At 43.8% G+C, this 17807-nt stretch overlaps 1 protein-coding gene across 1 annotated transcript in view; it reads right to left on the bottom strand.

Moving 5' to 3' along the window:
- Nucleotides 1–1413: 1413 nt before the first annotated feature.
- LOC138349581 (uncharacterized) overlaps nt 1414–17807 on the bottom strand; it is a 35479-nt gene continuing 19085 nt past the window's right edge. Inside the window, exons 3-6 of the mRNA XM_069336161.1 lie at nt 8074–8760; nt 5891–6037; nt 3139–3354; nt 1414–3022 (exon numbers count right to left, since the gene is read on the bottom strand). Coding sequence (XP_069192262.1) covers nt 2510–3022; nt 3139–3354; nt 5891–6037; nt 8074–8760 — 1563 coding nt within the window. The 3' untranslated portion in view covers nt 1414–2509. The remainder of the gene's footprint in view (nt 3023–3138; nt 3355–5890; nt 6038–8073; nt 8761–17807) is intronic.

The following is a 17807-nucleotide window of genomic DNA, read 5'->3' as shown; positions in this document are numbered from 1 at the left end:
TAAACGTACACAGTACCGTGACCACCGCACCAATGATCGTCTTGGTGCGGTGGTCACGGTACTGTGTATGTTTAGGGGTGATCCTGGACGGCATGGGTTCGAATCCTAGCCGGGTCAAAGAGTTCTTAGTGATATAGGGCTTGCGCGTTTTCAAAGATTATATTATGATATAAAACTTTGTGAACAAGGAATTCATATTGGCGAGATTTGTTAACACTGTCGGGAGAGGGGAGGAGGGGTTAAGGGAGGATTTCAAGATGTCTGCCCGCCAGCCATTATACATAAGTATACATGAATACAATATATATATATATATATATATATATATATATATATATATATATATATGTATATATATATATATATATATATATATATATATATATATATATATATATACACATGTGTATCAAAACCATGTCTGTGGTATACATCTCACAGTGCCAAAATCTAATTTAATGTTAGAGGACAATGTAATGAACAATAATGAAAGGGAAATTATACAGTATACATGACAGTAATACATCCGAGACCTAAATTTATACATTCTCCATCATAGTTCACATAATATTTCCTATACAGCATTATGTAGCATTCCATAATATAAGTATATACGGATGTTTTTCAAGCTATATGACATTAGGCTACTGCTATTCACTAGACTTCTAATATATATCCACAAATACATAGCAAGGACTTATAGTAAAGATATATAATATACATAGATACATGTGGAATACATTGGCAATACACATTTAATACTAGTGTGTTGTCGAAAACAGAATAACTACATAAATTAATATTCGTGATACTAGGCTAATCAGCTAAGACATCACTATACAGTTTGAGCACATCATACACCAGCTACAGTATGATCATACTGGTGTATGTGTGTCATAACACCACCTCACACCCATATTGTAATACCACAACACACCATGGACCAGTATGGTAATATCACAACACACCATGGACCAGTATGGTTATACCACAACACACCATGGTCCAGTATGGTAATATCACAACACACCATGGTCCAGTATGGTAATACCACAACACACCATGGTCCAGTATGGTAATATCACAACACACCATGGTCCAGTATGGTTATATCACAACACACCATGGACCAGTATGGTAATATCACAACACACCATGGACCAGTATGGTAATATCACAACACACCATGGTCCAGTATGGTAATATCACAACACACCACGGACCAGTATGGTAATATCACAACACACCATGGACCAGTATGGTAATATCACAACACACCATGGACCAGTATAGTAATATCACAACACACCTGAGTGATTGTGAGGTGATGATGATATAGCAGTGATAGTAATATAAGTAATGTTGTGATAGTGATACTGAGGTGGTGATATGACAGTGATATGGAGGTGATGGTAATATAGCTGTGATAGTGAGGCGATATAGCAGTGATAGTATAGTAGTGATAAAGCAGTGATATTGAGGTGATGGTGATATGAGTGATGGTGATATAGCAGTGATGGTGCAGTAGTGGTGCTGTAGCAGTGATAGTGATATAACAGTGAATGTAAGGAGGAAATCTATCAGTGTGAGGTGATAATGCGGAGAAAGAGAAATGATGTTGGTGTAGCAGTGACATTGTTATGTGATAGTGAGCTGTTGGTGACATAACAGTGACAACAGCTGTCATATGGTGACACCAACAATTTGTTACTTAATATGGTCAGTATATGACCCCAAGTGTGGGCACTAAGGTGATGGTGATATATAGAGGTGATAGTGAAGCTATAGTGATACAGCAATGATAGGTTACAGTACTGAGAAGATATAGCATTGATGGTGATACAGCTGTCATTGTCAGGTATATGATACCAAAGTATAAATACCAAAGTGTTAAATACCAAAGATAGTGAAGTTATGATGATATAGTGATAAAGGTCTGTCCTTAAGTTACATTGTCCTCAAAACACGCAGTCCATGGTGATGAAGGGATGATGGTGATGGTAGTGGTACAGTGAACTAGAGTGGCAGCACACCACCACAGTAGTGATGGTGGTGGTACAGTGAACTAGAGTGGCAGCACAACACCACAGTAGTGATGGTGGTGGTACAGTGAACTAGAGTGGCAGCACAACACCACAGTAGTGATGGTGGTGGTACAGTGAACTAGAGTGGCAGCACAACACCACGGTAGTGATGGTGATGGTACAGTGAACTAGAGTGGCAGCACAACACCACAGTAATGATGGTGGTGGTGGTACAGTGAACTAGAGTGGCAGCACAACACCAGAGTAGTGATGGTGATGGTACAGTGAACTAGAATGGCAGCACAACACCACAGTAGTGATGGTGATGGTACAGTGAACTAGAGTGGCTGCACAGCACCACAGTAGTGATCGTGGTGGTACAGTGAACTAGAGTGGCAGCACAACACCACAGTAGTGATCGTGGTGGTACAGTGAACTAGAGTGGCAGCACACTACCACAGTAGTGATGGTGGTGGTACAGTGAACTAGAGTGGCAGCACAACACCACAGTCCACCACAATCACCTCCGTAATGTCACTGTGGTTGACTGCTGCCCTCACCACATCCAGGCCGCTCACCACATCACCGAAGACATTTGACCACTGGACACCATCCGGGAGGTCCTTGGTGGTGATGACGAACTGGGCACACCTGGAACCCCCCGGCCCACCCAAGGCCCGCACAGCTCCTGCCTGACCTGACCTCCGGTACCGCCCCTGGAGGTCGGGTAGCATTGGGGCTCCTCCCTTACCATCATTACTCTCGTAGTCTCCGCCCTTCACCCACTCCCCCGGCTGACCCTTGTTCACCACCCGCAACAGTTTAGTGTTGCGGTAGGTGTGGCCCCGCTGGCCCGTACACAACAACACAAACTGTCTGGCCAGCGGAGTGTCCGGGATCAGCCGGATGGTGACCCGCCCTCTTGTTGACCGCGCCCACCCGAGGTCAAGGAACACCAGGGTGCAGGAGGGGTCCAGCACGCCCACAACCTCACTCTCCTACAGAAAATAAAATAAATCATGCTAATAACTGTATAACAAAATGTTATCATATTAGTTATCAAAACTCAGTAAGTCAGTAATGTCAGTAAGACTAGTGGGTGTAATAAAGTGACCTGGAGGGTGTGGGCGTGGGCGGGCGTGGGCTGACGCAGGAGTGGGTGGAGGTACAGCTTTCCGTCTTGTAGAGTTATCCTGGCAGAGCGGCGGCCATCTTGGTCTTCCTGGACAGCCATCACCCTGCCAGCCTCCACCAGCCTCTTGACGGCCACCACACGACCAGCCTCCACCAGCCTCTTGACGGACTCCCTCATCCTGCGGAGGTCCTCAACCTGTGGACAGTGTCAGCCCCATTATCACCTGTGGTCAGTGTCAGCCCCATTATGACCTGTGGTTAGTGTCAGCCCCATTATCACCTATGGACAGTGTCAGCCCCATTATCACCTGTGGACAGTGTCAGCCCCATTATCACATGTGGTCAGTATCAGCCCCATTATCACCTGTGGACAGTGTCAGCCCCATTATCACCTGTGGGCAGTGTCAGCCCCATTATCACCTGTGGTCAGTGTCAGCCCCATTATCACCTGTGGTCAGTGTCAGCCCTATTATCACCTGTGGACAGTGTCAGCCCCATTATCACCTGTGGACAGTGTCAGCCCCATTATCACCTGTCGACAGTATCAGCCCCATTATCACCTGTGGACAGTGTCAGCCCCATTATCACCTGTGGTCAATGTCAGCCCCATTATCACCTGTGGTCAGTGTCAGCCCCATTATCACTTGTGGTCAGTGTCAGCCCCATTATCATCTGTGGACAGTCAGCCCCATTATCACCTGTGGTCAGTGTCAGCCCCATTATCACCTGTGGTCAGTGTCAGCCCCATTATCACCTGTGGTCAGTGTTAGCTCCATTATCACCTGTGGACAGTGTCAGCCCCATTATCACCTGTGGTCAATGTTGTTTGGTGGTATAACACATGTAGCTAGACCTGTAGTTTCAGCCCCCCTTTCTCCTGGCAGGGGGTTGGTGCTGGACCTGTAGCTCCAGCCCCCTTCTACTGGCAGGGGGTTGGTGCTGGACCTGTAGCTCCAGCCACCCTGTACTGGCAGGGGGTTGGTGCTGGACCTGTAGCTCCCACCCTCTCTAATGGCAAGGGGTTGGTGCTGGGCCTGTAGCTCCAGCCCCCCTCTACTGGTTGGGTGGGGGAGGGGGGGTTAGTGCTGGACCTGTAGTTCCAGCCCCCCTCTAGTGGCAGGGGGGTTGGTGCTGGACCTATAGCTTCAGCCCTCCTCTAATGGCAGGGGGCTGGTACTGGACCTGTAGCTCCAGCCCCCCTCTACTGGCAGTGGGTTGGTGCTGGACCTGTAGCTTCACCCCCCCCCCTCTACTGGCAGGGGGATGGTGTAGGACCTGCAGCTCCCCCCCCCCCACTCTACTGACAGGGGGTTGGTGCTTAACCTGTAGCTTCTCCCTCCCCCCTCTACTGACAAGAGGTTGGTGCTGAACCTGTAGCTCCAGGCCCTTTCTACTGGCAGGGGGTTGGTGCTGGACCTGTAACTCCAGCCCCCCCCCCCCTCTACTGACAAGAGGTTGGTGCTGAACCTGTAGCTCCAGGCCCTCTCTACTGGCAGGGGGTTGGTGTTGGACCTGTAGCTCCATCCCTCCTTTACTGGCAGGGGGTTGGTGCTGGACCTGCAGCTTCAGCCCCCCTCTACTGGCAGGGGGTTGGTGCTGGTATTGTAGCTCCAGCCACCCTTTACTGGTAGGGGGTTGGTGCTGGGCCTGTAGCTCCAGCCCTCCTCTAATGGCAGTGGGTTGGTGCTGAACCTGTAGCTCCAGCCTCCCCCCCCTCTACTGGCAGGGCGTTGTTGCTGGACCTGTAGGTCTATCCCTCCTTTACTGACATGAGGTTGGTGCTGGACCTGTAGCTCTAGCCCCATCTAATGACAGGGGTTTGGTGCTGGACATGTAGCTCCAGCCCCCCTTTTACTGGCATAGGAGTTGGTGCTGGACCTGTCGCTCCATTCCTTCTCTACTGGCAAAGGGTTTGTGCTAAACCTGTAGCTCCATCCCCTCTACTGGCAAGGGGTTGGTGGTGAACCTGTAGCTCCCGCCCCCTCTACTGGCAGGAGAGATGGTGCTGGACCTGTAGCTCAAGCCCTCCTCTAATGGCAGGGAGGTTTGTGCTGAACCTGTGGCTCCATCCCCTTCTACTGGCAAGGGGTTGGTGCTGAACCTTTAGCTCCAGCCCCCCTCTACTGGCAGGGGGTTGGTGCTGGACCTGTAGCTCCAGCCCCCCCTCTACTGGCAGGGGGTTGGTGCTGGACCTGTAGCTCCAGCCCCCCTCTACTGGCAGGGGGGTTGTTGCTGGACCTGTAGCTCCAGCCCTCCTCTACTGGCAGGGGGTTGGTGCTGGACCTGTAGCTCCAGCCCCCCTCTACTGGCAGGGGGTTGGTGCTGGTATTGTTTAGGAGTTTGTTGGCAGTTTCAAGGCTTCAGTCTCTTGAAACCCAGCAGTGGTCTGTGGTTCGCTGTCTTTCTGGATGCTTTCCCGGTAGGTTGGTGGAGTGTCACCCGCTCTCTATGCCTCTGTGAGGGGGGCCAGGATCCCGGGTTCAATAGAGGATCACGGGTTCAATCACCATGCAGGCAAGAAATGGATCCGATGTTTCCTTTCACCTGATGATCCTGTTCACCTACCAGAATATATTTATCCAGGAGTTAGACAACTATTTTAGATTGTACGTTAAGGAAAGTCAGTAGTTGACCTTGGGGAACCCCCAATAAACCTAAGAACAGGCTTCCTCTCCTCAAAACGCAACTCAATATCTTGTGATATGACCTATGAGAGAAAATAAAAAACTTACTGTTAATTGCTTCTGGGGCATCTCTCCAGTGATTTCCTGAACTTTATCCATGATGCTGGAGGCTGAGTCTCCCAGGTGTGTGGGGTCAGCTGTGGCACCTGTCCCCGTGGTCGTCATCTCCAGGGCCTCCCTGATGGTCTCCTGCACCTGTCATTACCAACACAAACATTAATGGTGGAGGCTAAGTCTCCCAGGTGTACGGGGTCAGCTGTGGCACCTGTCTCTGTGGTCATCATCTCCAGGGCCTCCCTGATGGTCTCCTGGACCTGTCATTACCAACACAAACATTAATGGTGGAGGCTGAGTCTACCAGGTGTACGGGGTTAGCTGTGGCACCTGTCTCTATAATTTAAACGCCCCGCCTGGGATAGGGGCAGCAATAGTACAGCCATGACCGATAGTTGCCAGATGCCACCTAGAAAAAAAATCCAGGCCAACATTCTTGGGTGTTACAGTGTCAGTATTGAGCAAGCCACCAAGGCTGGTGCATGCAGCACGAGCTCCCAGCACCGCTGTTCAGCTTGTGACCACAGCATCGCCTACAAATGCCATAATATACTTGTTCATGCTATTATTTAGCAGTGACAGTATTACTGAAGCCCCCTGACTGTGATAAAACTGACCAGGATTCTGAAAATAGCAGGATTGTGGTGATATTTAGCGCTGTGCTAGGAGTAAGGCTGTGGAGGGAGGGTTGTGGTGTCGTCTTCTGACTGTGTGTGGCCACCATTTATTGACTGCACTCACTATACCAGCTTAGTGGTTCGCCATCGTGAACATAAATGTAGATACTTATATATAACATGTGTATAGTGTGAGATAACAGCGAGAGGAATAGGTTGGGAGCCGCCATTTAGGTGAGGGAGGAGCGTCGTCTGCACGACTTGGCATATTGTTAACTGATGGCCACTATGGTCTTTGGGCACCATACCAGCTTATTTGTACAGGTATGGTGAATAAAACAGGTAGATACTTATATATAATGTGTGTATATAGCGTAATAACACCACAAACAATATTGTTGGAGGAGAAATATTAGTGCATCTGGCCTTGAGGGCGGCCGCCGATCAGCTGACTGTGTGAGTAGCTACGTCTTTGTGCCTTTACTCACCATACAAGCTTAGATGTACAGTTATGGTGAACAAAACATGTAAATACGAATATATAACGTCTGTGTATAGTGAATAAATACAAAAACAGTATTGTGGGAGGAGAATGAGGGCGAGTGAGATGGTGTTGAGGGAGGGAGTGGCAGCAAGTGGCTCGCTGGTGTTTGGCGGTCACTCCTCGTTGCTTTTTGACTCACAAGACCAACTTAGTAGTTCGTTATGGTGAACAAAACATGCAGATACTTATATATAACCTGTGTATATAGTGTAACAACAGCAAAACTATTTGTTTATTTTTTTATGAACATAATAATTGAATCACTAATATGCACACCATAATTTTGAGTACAGCGATGGTTCACACATTTTATTATAAAAATATACCACAATTCACTGTATGGAATAATATTACTGCAAAAAAACTAAGAACAAATCAGAGACATTGAAATAATTAGGTAATAATATATTTGTGGCAACTGCCGTCTGACAGCTCGGGCGGAGTAGACCTCGTCTGGTGAAGGCTCTGCCAACGCCCCTTTTTTGCCACACTTCCCTACCCTATTGTGCCTAAAATATGCCACCTACGATTTTTTTTTCCCATGATCAGGGAACAAAAATGAACACTTCTGAAAGACGAAAGATTTTTTTGGATTTTTTTTTTTTTGTTGCGCCTGTGGGTGTGAATTCCATTTGGGCCCCTAGCGGTTTGAGGGTTAATGTGGAGCCTGGACTATAATGAAGCATCAGGCTCTGAGTAAAGTAACTGGACTATAATGAAGCATCAGGCTCTGAGAAAAGTAACTGCAGTACAATGAAACACCAGGCTCTGAGTAAAGTACCTGGACTATAATGAAGCATCAGACTCTAAGTAAAGTTCTCTACACTGACCACAGTGTAGAGAAACACCAAGATGACAGTTGACTTTATTAATAAAAATGTTTCAGGTGTTAGAGCAAAAAGTTTCCTATATATAAAGTCTACTCTCATCTTGATGTGTCTCCATGTCAAAAATGTTTATATAGAGGCAATACTACACTCAGTTGGGTGAGAACAATGTGACCTTCAGCAGCGTACCTTCACTGAGGTTTGGACAGTCTTGACATCTGGGAAGAGTTCCTGGCACTTCTGGAGCCAATTTTCTACCTCCATGTTGCATTGGTCAACTTCATTGATGGTCATGAATACTTCCTGTGCTGTGCTGACTGTGTCGAGGCTCCCCAACATGGCCTGCAGCTGAGTCTTCCCTTCCTCTCCTTGTGTTGTCATATCCACCACACTGGTATCCTCCAGTTCCAAGAGCTTCATTGTTGACTTGTTCTGCACTACCAGAGCATAGAGTCTGTCCTGGAGCTGGAGGTGTTGAGTCTTCCAGTCCCCCAGCTGCCCCCGATACTCCCCCAGCTGGGACAGTACCTCTTCACAGCTAGTAATGAGGCTGCTGATGATGCTCTTCTGCTCCTGCACCAGGGAATGTAACTTCTTGCTGATTCCTCTTGCAGGAGCTTTAATGGGTTTTCCTGGTACAACCTCGATACCTTTTAGTTTTCTGATAAGGGCCTCCATACCATAATTAATTGGGAACTGAGTAGCAGCTGTGGCAGCGTGCTCGGCACGGCAGCTGGGGCAGGTCAGCTGCCCATTCTTGATAGCATTGTCAATACACTGGGAGCAGAATGTGTGGCCGCACGGCAGTGTGCGAGGCCGTAGCTGATTGTCATCATAATTGTTAAAACACACTGAACATTCCTCTGGCTTGTTATCCTGTGGAAAAAAATATGTGGTTAAGCTAGAAGAATTTACAACAAAAAACAATACAGTATTACAGTATTGTACTGTATTTACCAATACAAATTACATAATATTTACATAATTTCTTTGTACAGAGGAGCCTCAGTGTTTGCACTGCTAAAAATTCGCACTTTTCGGTATTCAGACGCTGTGTTCATGTTTGGTATTCGTCTGTTTGCTCGGCATTCAGATGTAAACACGCGTCCCCTGATGCATCAGTTTCACCATAGCTGTTGGTCACTGCACAACCTACTACACTTTTCTCTTGGATATTTTTTATATTCTTATTGTAAATAAGTCACCATGACACCTATGAAAGTTTGTGATATGAGCCTAGCAAAAAGAAAAATGGTTAGAATCACGATACAGATGAAGAAAGAACTCACAGCTAAATATGAGAGTGGTACCTGAGTGTCAGCTCTTGTTACAGAGTTTGTTATGCCTAAATCTAGTTCTCTATTAAAAGAAATGTGTGCAAAATGAGGGAAAGTGCAAACCTTTTCTTGAAATTATCACCTTGACAAACTGTGTTATAAATCTGTTGAATGACAGTGCTATGACTTACTTTAAAAACATTTTAATGCACAGGCAAAAACAATCATCCTTGGACAAGTTTCTTTTAAGAAATGCATTCAGTGAGTGTAATGAGGGAAACAGAAAAAGACAGAAAAGAGAAAGAACATCAGAAACACAACTTCCAGAAGTTTTAATGTTAGGGAACTCCCCTGCCAAAGAACATCTCTCTTCCTCTGCCTCACTAGTTTCCACATATGCCATCAACTCTCCAAAGTACAGGTAAAGTGTAGTGTGTTAGCATTTATTCCATTTAATTATTGTATAACTATACAGTATTTATTTTTGTGGTTTGGAACTGATTAACCCTTACACTGCTCAGGGGTCCTTGGGACATTTACACCCCTGTGCGCAAGAAAAAAAAAATGAAAAAAAATTCTTTCGTCTTCTAAATATGTTAATTTGTGTCCCCTGAGCACGGAAAAAATAAAAAAAAAATCGTAGGTGACATATTTTGGGCACAATTGACCGAGGAAGTCTGGCAAAAAGTGGGCGTTGACAGAGCGGTCGTCAGACCCGGTCAGCGTCACCCGCGTTGACAGATGGGAGTTGCCACAAAGATATTATTACCAAATTGTTTCAATGTCTCCGACTGATTTTTTCTTAGTTTTTTTGCAGTAATATTATTCAATAGTGTGTATTGTAATATATTTATATAATAAAAGTGGTTAATAATCGCTATACTCAAAAGTATGATGTGCATATTAGTGATTCAATTATTATGTTTATAAAACAATAAACAAATAGTTTTGCTGCTATTACACTCTATACACAGGTTATATATAAGTATTGGCATGTTTTGGTCACCATAACGAACCATTAAGTTGGTATTGAGAGTCGAAAAGCAACGAGGAGTTACCGCCACACACCAGCCAGCCACTCGCTGCCACTCCCTCAACACACGCACTAAACTTTCTTCCCCAACAATACCATTTGTGGTGTTATTACACTATATACAGACGTTATATATAAGTATGTATATATTTTGTTCACCACAACTGTACAGCTAAGCTGATATAGTTAGTTCAGGCACTAAGAGTCGTCGCTATACACAGATGGCGGCTCCCTCACTCTTTCAAGGTCACACGCACTAAACTTTCTCCCCCAACAATACCTTTTGCAGTGTTATTACCCTATATACACATATTATATATAAATATCTACATGTTTTATGCACCGTAACTGTATACCTAAGCTTGTAGTGCGCCCAAAGGGCATAGTGGCCACCCTCTAAACAGCTAGACAAATCGTGCAGACGACGTCACCTCCGTCACCCATATGGCTCCTCCCAGCATAATCCTTTTGCTGTTATTACACTAATACACACATTATATATAAGTATCTACATTTGTGTTCACCATAGAGAACCACTGACCTGGTATGGTGAATGCAAACAATAACAGCTAGCCACACAGTCAGTAAACGATGCTGTCTCCCTCCATCTCTCAGCATCACTCCTCCCACAGCGCTAATTATTACAACAATCCTGCTATTATCACAACCCTGGTTATTTATATCACAGTCATTGGTCATCTGTAATATTGTCATCGCTAAATAATAACAATTATATATTTATTTTGACATTTTTCGGCGATGCTGTGGTCACAAGCTGAACATCAATGCTGTTTGCTCATGCTGTGTGCGCCGGCCTTGGTTGCTCCAACAGTACTGTGCCTCTCACACCTGAGAATATTGCCCACGATTTTTTTTTTAAATGGCATCTGTTTACAAGAGCCCTGAGGAAGCTACTGTGAACCCCGTGTAGCCGCGGGCCATTTGAATCAGGCCTGGCACCCTATGGCGTATATATACGCCATGCGCACCATGGGACATGTTACTCAGGGCGTATATATACGCCATGCGCAGTTTAAGGGTTAATCCAATATACATTATTCTTTACTAGCTGTACTTGGCCACACATTGCTGTGGCTCAGCAACACATGTGCGTTGTTGAGCCACAGCAACCTTTCCTGTCTCCCAGTCCTCCCCACCTTTCCCCAGTCCCCTCATCCTCCCAACCATTCCTCACTCCCCCGTCCCCTCGTCCTCCCAACCATTCCCCACTTCCCCGTCCCCTAGTCCTCCCCACCATCTCCTCTTCCTAACCATTCCCCACTCCACCATCCCTTCGGCCTCCTAACCATCTCTCACTCCCCCATCAACTCATCTGCCCGACAATTCCCCCCCCTCCCTTGTCCCCTCATCCTCTTCACCATCACCCACTCCCCCTGTCCCCTTGTGCTCCCCACCATTCTCCATTCCCCGGTCCCCACATCACCATCCCCAACTCCCCCATCCCCTCATCCTTCCCATCATTACCCCCCCCCCACTCCCGTTCCCTCGTCCTCCCCACCTTTCCCCACTCCCTCGTCTTATGCATTCCCAAATGATCTGATGTTCCCATTAGAAAATTGGGAACATCAAATGATCTGATGTTCCCATCACTGAAATATAAGAAAAACAGTTAAAAAACAAAACAAAATAAAAAACAAAAAACAAAAACAATCTACACTCACCAAATTTACGGTATGATAAAAACACAGCTCAATTCCAATGCCATGTCACACAAAATAATTACTGTAGACACTCAATTATCCGGGATTCGAATGTCCGGAAAACACCCTTATACGGTCAAAATCGTGACCGGATAAAGTTATCTCAATATCCGGCCAAAATGTCCATAGGAGCCGGGAAAATCAGGAGTTTGTCCGGATAAAAATCTGGGCCGGTTAACTTGCTGCCGATGTTGCAATATCCGGACAGTCAGCCAGACAGAGTGAATTTTCCGGATATGAAAGCCAGGCTGCGGGCCGTACCATATTAATCCAGTACGGCTGTGGCTCGAGGCGCATGGTGTAGGAGGGGTGGGATGGGTGGGTGGTATCGGGAGATAGGGGAGCGTTGGGAGGGATAACCTGGGGGGCTAAGGGGGATGTGGAGTGGCCTATACACTACGGTACAGTAATTACCATTAATTTTAGAACAATTCATCATAGCCAAAAACAAAAGAAATACTAGAATACTAAATATTTTTTCCAGTGTTCTGACATCAATTTTTGTGTTACGTCTTCCATTTTGGTATCAAATTGTGCGCAATTTAAAGGCGCATATTTTAAAACTAGTCCCATAATAATAAAAAAATAAATATAATTTTAACAAATATTTTAACTTTTGGACACTTTTTAACGCTCATCACCACAAAATTATTTATATCTTTCCAGTGTTCTGACATCAATTTTCATGTTATGTCTTTCATTTTGTCATCAAATTGTGTGGAATCTAAAGGTGCTCATTTTGAAACCACACCCAGACTGATAAGTTAAAATTTTAATTTTTAACAAATATTTTAATGGATGATTTCAGACCGCGTCACCCGAGACGTCCCAGGAAAAAAACGGATGTCACTGGAAAGCGACAGCGAAGCGTGAAAGTGATAATTATTAATACACTCACCAACACAGGTTAGTGACAACTGTTATGAGCCACCAGTCCCTCATAATATCCACCCCACCCAGTATGAGAGTTATTGTACACCTATTCCATATTTATACCATGTTTGGACTGCCTTATAACCCATTAATATGCAATACAGCATGTGTAGTTAGGTAGGTAGTACTGAATTTATAAGTGTTTCAGGCTCTCCAGACAACAGTATTAACAAAAACTCCATGATTTGCTCATCATCAGCTCTACTGAACTGCCCGAAGAACAAGAAGGTCAAAACTGTTCAAGTGTAGCCCATCAACTGATTACATCAGAGATAAACTTTAATGATACTATTAAATCTATCAGAATAGATAAAAACAATCACCACAGCACCAGACAGATGCTCACTAAACTAGCTTATCCCAATGACAAGTAACACCTCATTCAATCAGCTACAAATATAAAATCAATCTTTATATAAATGAGTGCCTTACCAAGCAGCGTTGATCCTCCTCTACAGACTGCATCATATTCACAAACAAAACCCAAATCTTATCAAGCAGTGCTACACCAGGAATGGAACAATCATTGCTAAGAAAGAACAGCAAAAGACATGAAATCAAAAGTGTCCAACAATTACTACCTTTCTTTGTTGATTGTGACATAACTGGAAGTCAGCGAACTTCCAATGCCATTACTGAGAGTAACACATGAGTGATCAGGCCTTACCTAGCCTAACCATATTTAAATTTTTTTTATATATATATATATATATTAATTACTAAATGCTTCTTTTTTATATTAATGACTTTAAATACATATAATTTACCCTCTTATAACTATTACTACAAAGACTTCAATTTTATAAAATGTAATAATTTTTTGAATGCTTAATTTGTCTAGTTATCAGATTCTTACCTTACAATATTTGCAACTTACCCATTTATCTGTTGATACTAACACTTCAATTTCCCAAAATGTTATAAACCTTGAACTCTTAATTTGTCAAATTATCTGAATCTTTAATTCATTACTTTGTGAATTAAAAATTAATAATTTAATTTCTCACTTATATATCTGCCCATTAATATTAGCTACTAGTCTTGTTTGTTGTCTAATATTCCAGTATTGTTAATGGATTCTTAAGCTTTAAGTACATCAGTGTTTGCAGCCATATGTGTTTGTTTCTATTGCATACCCTTATCCAACTTGTCTTATTACCATATGATATTACTGTATTACAATCTTAAGAGATTACTGAATTTTTAATTTGATTAATTATGTTTCCTTTTTTATTAATTATTTTGAATCTGAATCCATTTATTTATTCATAATTTTAATCTAATTGTCTAATTCTCACTTTGTTCTCTTCTTTTTTTTTTTTTTTGCCTGTGTATTACCTTTTTATATTGCATATCTTTGCCCATCTTGTATTATTACCATATAATATTCATGTATTACAATATTAATCTAATTCTTAAATTAGCTAATTATTTGTATTCCATTTGATTAATTATTTGAATCTTAATTTGTTTACTCTAGGAATCTAAATTTGATTAATTATCTAATTTCCCACTCTTCTGTTCTTTATTATTTTTACTTTTATATCTGGTAAATTTTATTACTTATATCAGTATCTGCTAAATTTTATTACTTTCATATCTGCTGAATAATATTTGCAATCACTTCTCTATTCTTGCATTTGTTTTCTTTCCAAATACAGTGCATCATCACTCTAACAGACCCCACTCTAACGAATTCCCGGATGGTCCAAATGAATTGCATTTGGCACTAAATGTTCAGTGGAACATACAAAATTTCATTTGTGTTGTTCCACTGATGGTGATGACCTAGTCCGGCATGGCAGGGCTGTGAGAGCTGTGTACTGTACACACTCTCCACATCGTTCACTTCACTATGCATATCACTAGTAGCAGACACCTGTGTTAGGTCTTTTTCCAGATTTGGGTTATCAAAATCATTGGCATGCTCATCTTCAAGCAATATGCCTTGTATTCCAACATCAAATGATGTTTTCTTAAAAAATGGCCGACTAGGGCTGGGAGCACGAAATGGATGAATACGACATGGTTTCTACCTTGAATATGAGCCTGCCCATGACTATGGGGAATGCTGGGAATTTTTTCAATCTGGCAAACACCTCAGGAATCCATCTTGTACCCAAGTCAACACTGCGTTGGACAGGTGTTTGGGAGCCAAAGGCGCATGTGCCACCCATTGTTGCTCACTCAGTACTAACCCAGCCAGCAGCCCTAGGACATTCTGGGAATTTTTTCCAAGATGGCTGCCTCTCACTGGAGGTCCTAAGAGTCCATTTTGTACTCAACCTACCGCAAGCGCGCTTCGACTGTGTACGAAGAAATGAAAAATACTTTTGTCAGTTGGCACAGTAATTGGCGAATGGCATTTGTCGTTTGGCACAGTGCAGTGGTTAACCCTTAACATGCTCGGGGTCTAATATCCTGCCATCCGCACAGGCGCATGTCATTTTGAAAAAAAAAAATTTTTTTTTTTGCTAATCTGTTAAGTTCTGTTCACTGATCACGGGAAAAATAAAAAAAAAAATCTATTGTACTTACTTTTGTTGCAATAGAGCCGAAAAGCTCGGTGATGACGTCACAATCTGCATGTTCGCTCATGCAGTACACGCCCGGGAGGTGTTGCGCGCGGTCCTCAAACAGCCAGAGTTGCCACAAATATATTTTCGCGCTATTTATTTACAATGTCTAAGCGCATTTTATCTAATTTTTTTTCACTAATTGTGTTTCAAATACTGTTTGAACATATTTTGTATCAATAATTGTTGCATATTTGAGTATACACAGGTGCACACAAATGTTTTCAATTACGGCAATATAATATGTCATTACAGTCTATTATATTGTATGTTCTGCTTATATTTGTATATATTTACACACACGCACACGCTATCTGCTTATATGTTTACATATTTACACACTCGCACACGCTATACACACTTTGAAGCACACTTAGAGGATTTCTAGAATGTGGTAGTCATTGAAGCAGTCGACAGCACATAATGAGATACCACACGTTTCACACCATGTTTGCACAAGCTTCCGTTTCTTGTCTCTACGTGTCGTTGTTTTACACACCAAGCAATCACGTTGGGCTATTGCACGCTTCACACCAGGTGGCAAATACTTAAGTTTGTGTGCTAGGAAGCCTTCAGTGTGAGCGAGGCGTGGAGTACCAGCATGCTGCAACAGTGGGTTTATGATGGGCCGCTGAATACCTGGGACATCTTTTGCAAACTTTCCTAATAACTGTATTGCAGCATCAAATACAAAGTCACGGAAAGTGGGCTTACGTCCAGTTCTCACAAGGTACATGTTGAAACAGTTCAGCATGCTCATGTCCACAAGATGGAAGAACACTTTTTTCGTCCACCTACATGTCTTCCGCACACACTCTGCAGTGCCAATCATCATGTCTGATTTATCAATCAACCGCATGTTGATATTATAGTCTAAAACACAGTCTGGCTTATATAGTGGTGCGTTTGTTTTATGGCTCACTTTCCCACTGTTCACCATTGTTCCATCATGAATTGTTGTCAACAAGTTTACCTCTCTTTTGTCTTTCCACCGAACTGACAGAATGTTATCACTTTTCCTTCTCTGACACTCACCAACTGCAATGTCGTTGTCAAACACAGGCATTTCCCTTCGTTGTGGCTTTACTGTACCAACCAATCCGGTTCTATTTTCTAGCAAGAACCGAGCTAGCAAGGGACTTGTATACTAATTATCTGTGTATAAAATGTGTCCCTTGTTCATCCACGGAGCCATGATGGTCTTCACTACACTCCCCGAGAATCCATGTTCGTCGTTACCGGGAATGTCTACATCACTAGCCGAGTACAGAATCATGTGTAACACGTATCCTGTCTCACAATCACAAAGAACAAAAAATTTCAGGCCAAATCGGTTTCGTTTTGAGGGAATGTACTGTTTGAATGGAACACGTCCCTTGAAAAGTATGAGAGATTCATCAACCACCAGCTTCTGTGCTGGTACGTAAAAATCTCTGAATTTTCCAATAACATCGTTCATGTAGTGCCTCACTCGCCACAGTCTATCATCAGGTGTTCGGTCCTGAACACTTCCAAAATGTAGACACCTGAGGAGTATCTGAAACCTGTCTCGTGACATATATTTCCCGAATAAAGGTGTTGGTATTGTCTTGTCCTTGCTCCAATAGTCATTTATTGCATGTTTGTGACAGTGCTTCATCAACAAACAGAGTGCCAAAAACACATACATTTCCGCCACTGTGGTATTTTTCCAACGCTGCAGTCGTGAAAATTCTGTGATTTCCCTCTCAATCAGGTAAGCAGCATGCAGGTTCGTTTGGTGTACAATGTATTCCATGAGTGGTTCATCATAGAATGCTGTAAAATATTCCATCTCAGCCATGTCCTCACCTTGATTAGGGAAAAGGTTTGTAATCCCTACATCTTTATCGTCAAAGTGAGGAATATTAGGAATAAAATCGTCACCATCACTCCACTCAAGTACACCAGGCGTCCTGCGAGATGCAGAGGAAGGACGGGGAGGAAGCGATGCATACCGGCGACCAGGAGCTGAATACCGTCTGCGAGAAGCACGGCGGCTACGTGCACGTGAGGTGGGTGCACGTGAGGTGGGTGCACATGAGGTGGATGCACTTGAGGTGTATGCACTTGAGGTGGATGCACTTGAGGTGGATGCACGTGAGGTGGATGCACGTGAGGTGGATGCACGTGAACACAAGGGTCTTGGTCCCTCATGTGGTGCCATGCGGTGGCGCTTGGCCGGGCGAGATGCTGCTGACGCGACAATTTCTCGCCCAGTTACACCACTGGTACCTGCCACAGGCTCAATAAAACTTTGATCTGAGTCACTAAACCCAGAAAAGGAGTCACCTCCCTCTGACTCGTCACCCTCAAACAGAAAATATCCACAGGAACTGTGAGGTCGTGGTAGAATTGGGGTAGA

The sequence above is a fragment of the Procambarus clarkii genome, chromosome 35 (assembly GCF_040958095.1).
Source record: "Procambarus clarkii isolate CNS0578487 chromosome 35, FALCON_Pclarkii_2.0, whole genome shotgun sequence".
In the NCBI taxonomy this organism is placed as follows: Eukaryota; Metazoa; Arthropoda; class Malacostraca; order Decapoda; family Cambaridae; genus Procambarus; species Procambarus clarkii.
This window is presented reverse-complemented; position numbering and strand designations above follow the sequence as displayed.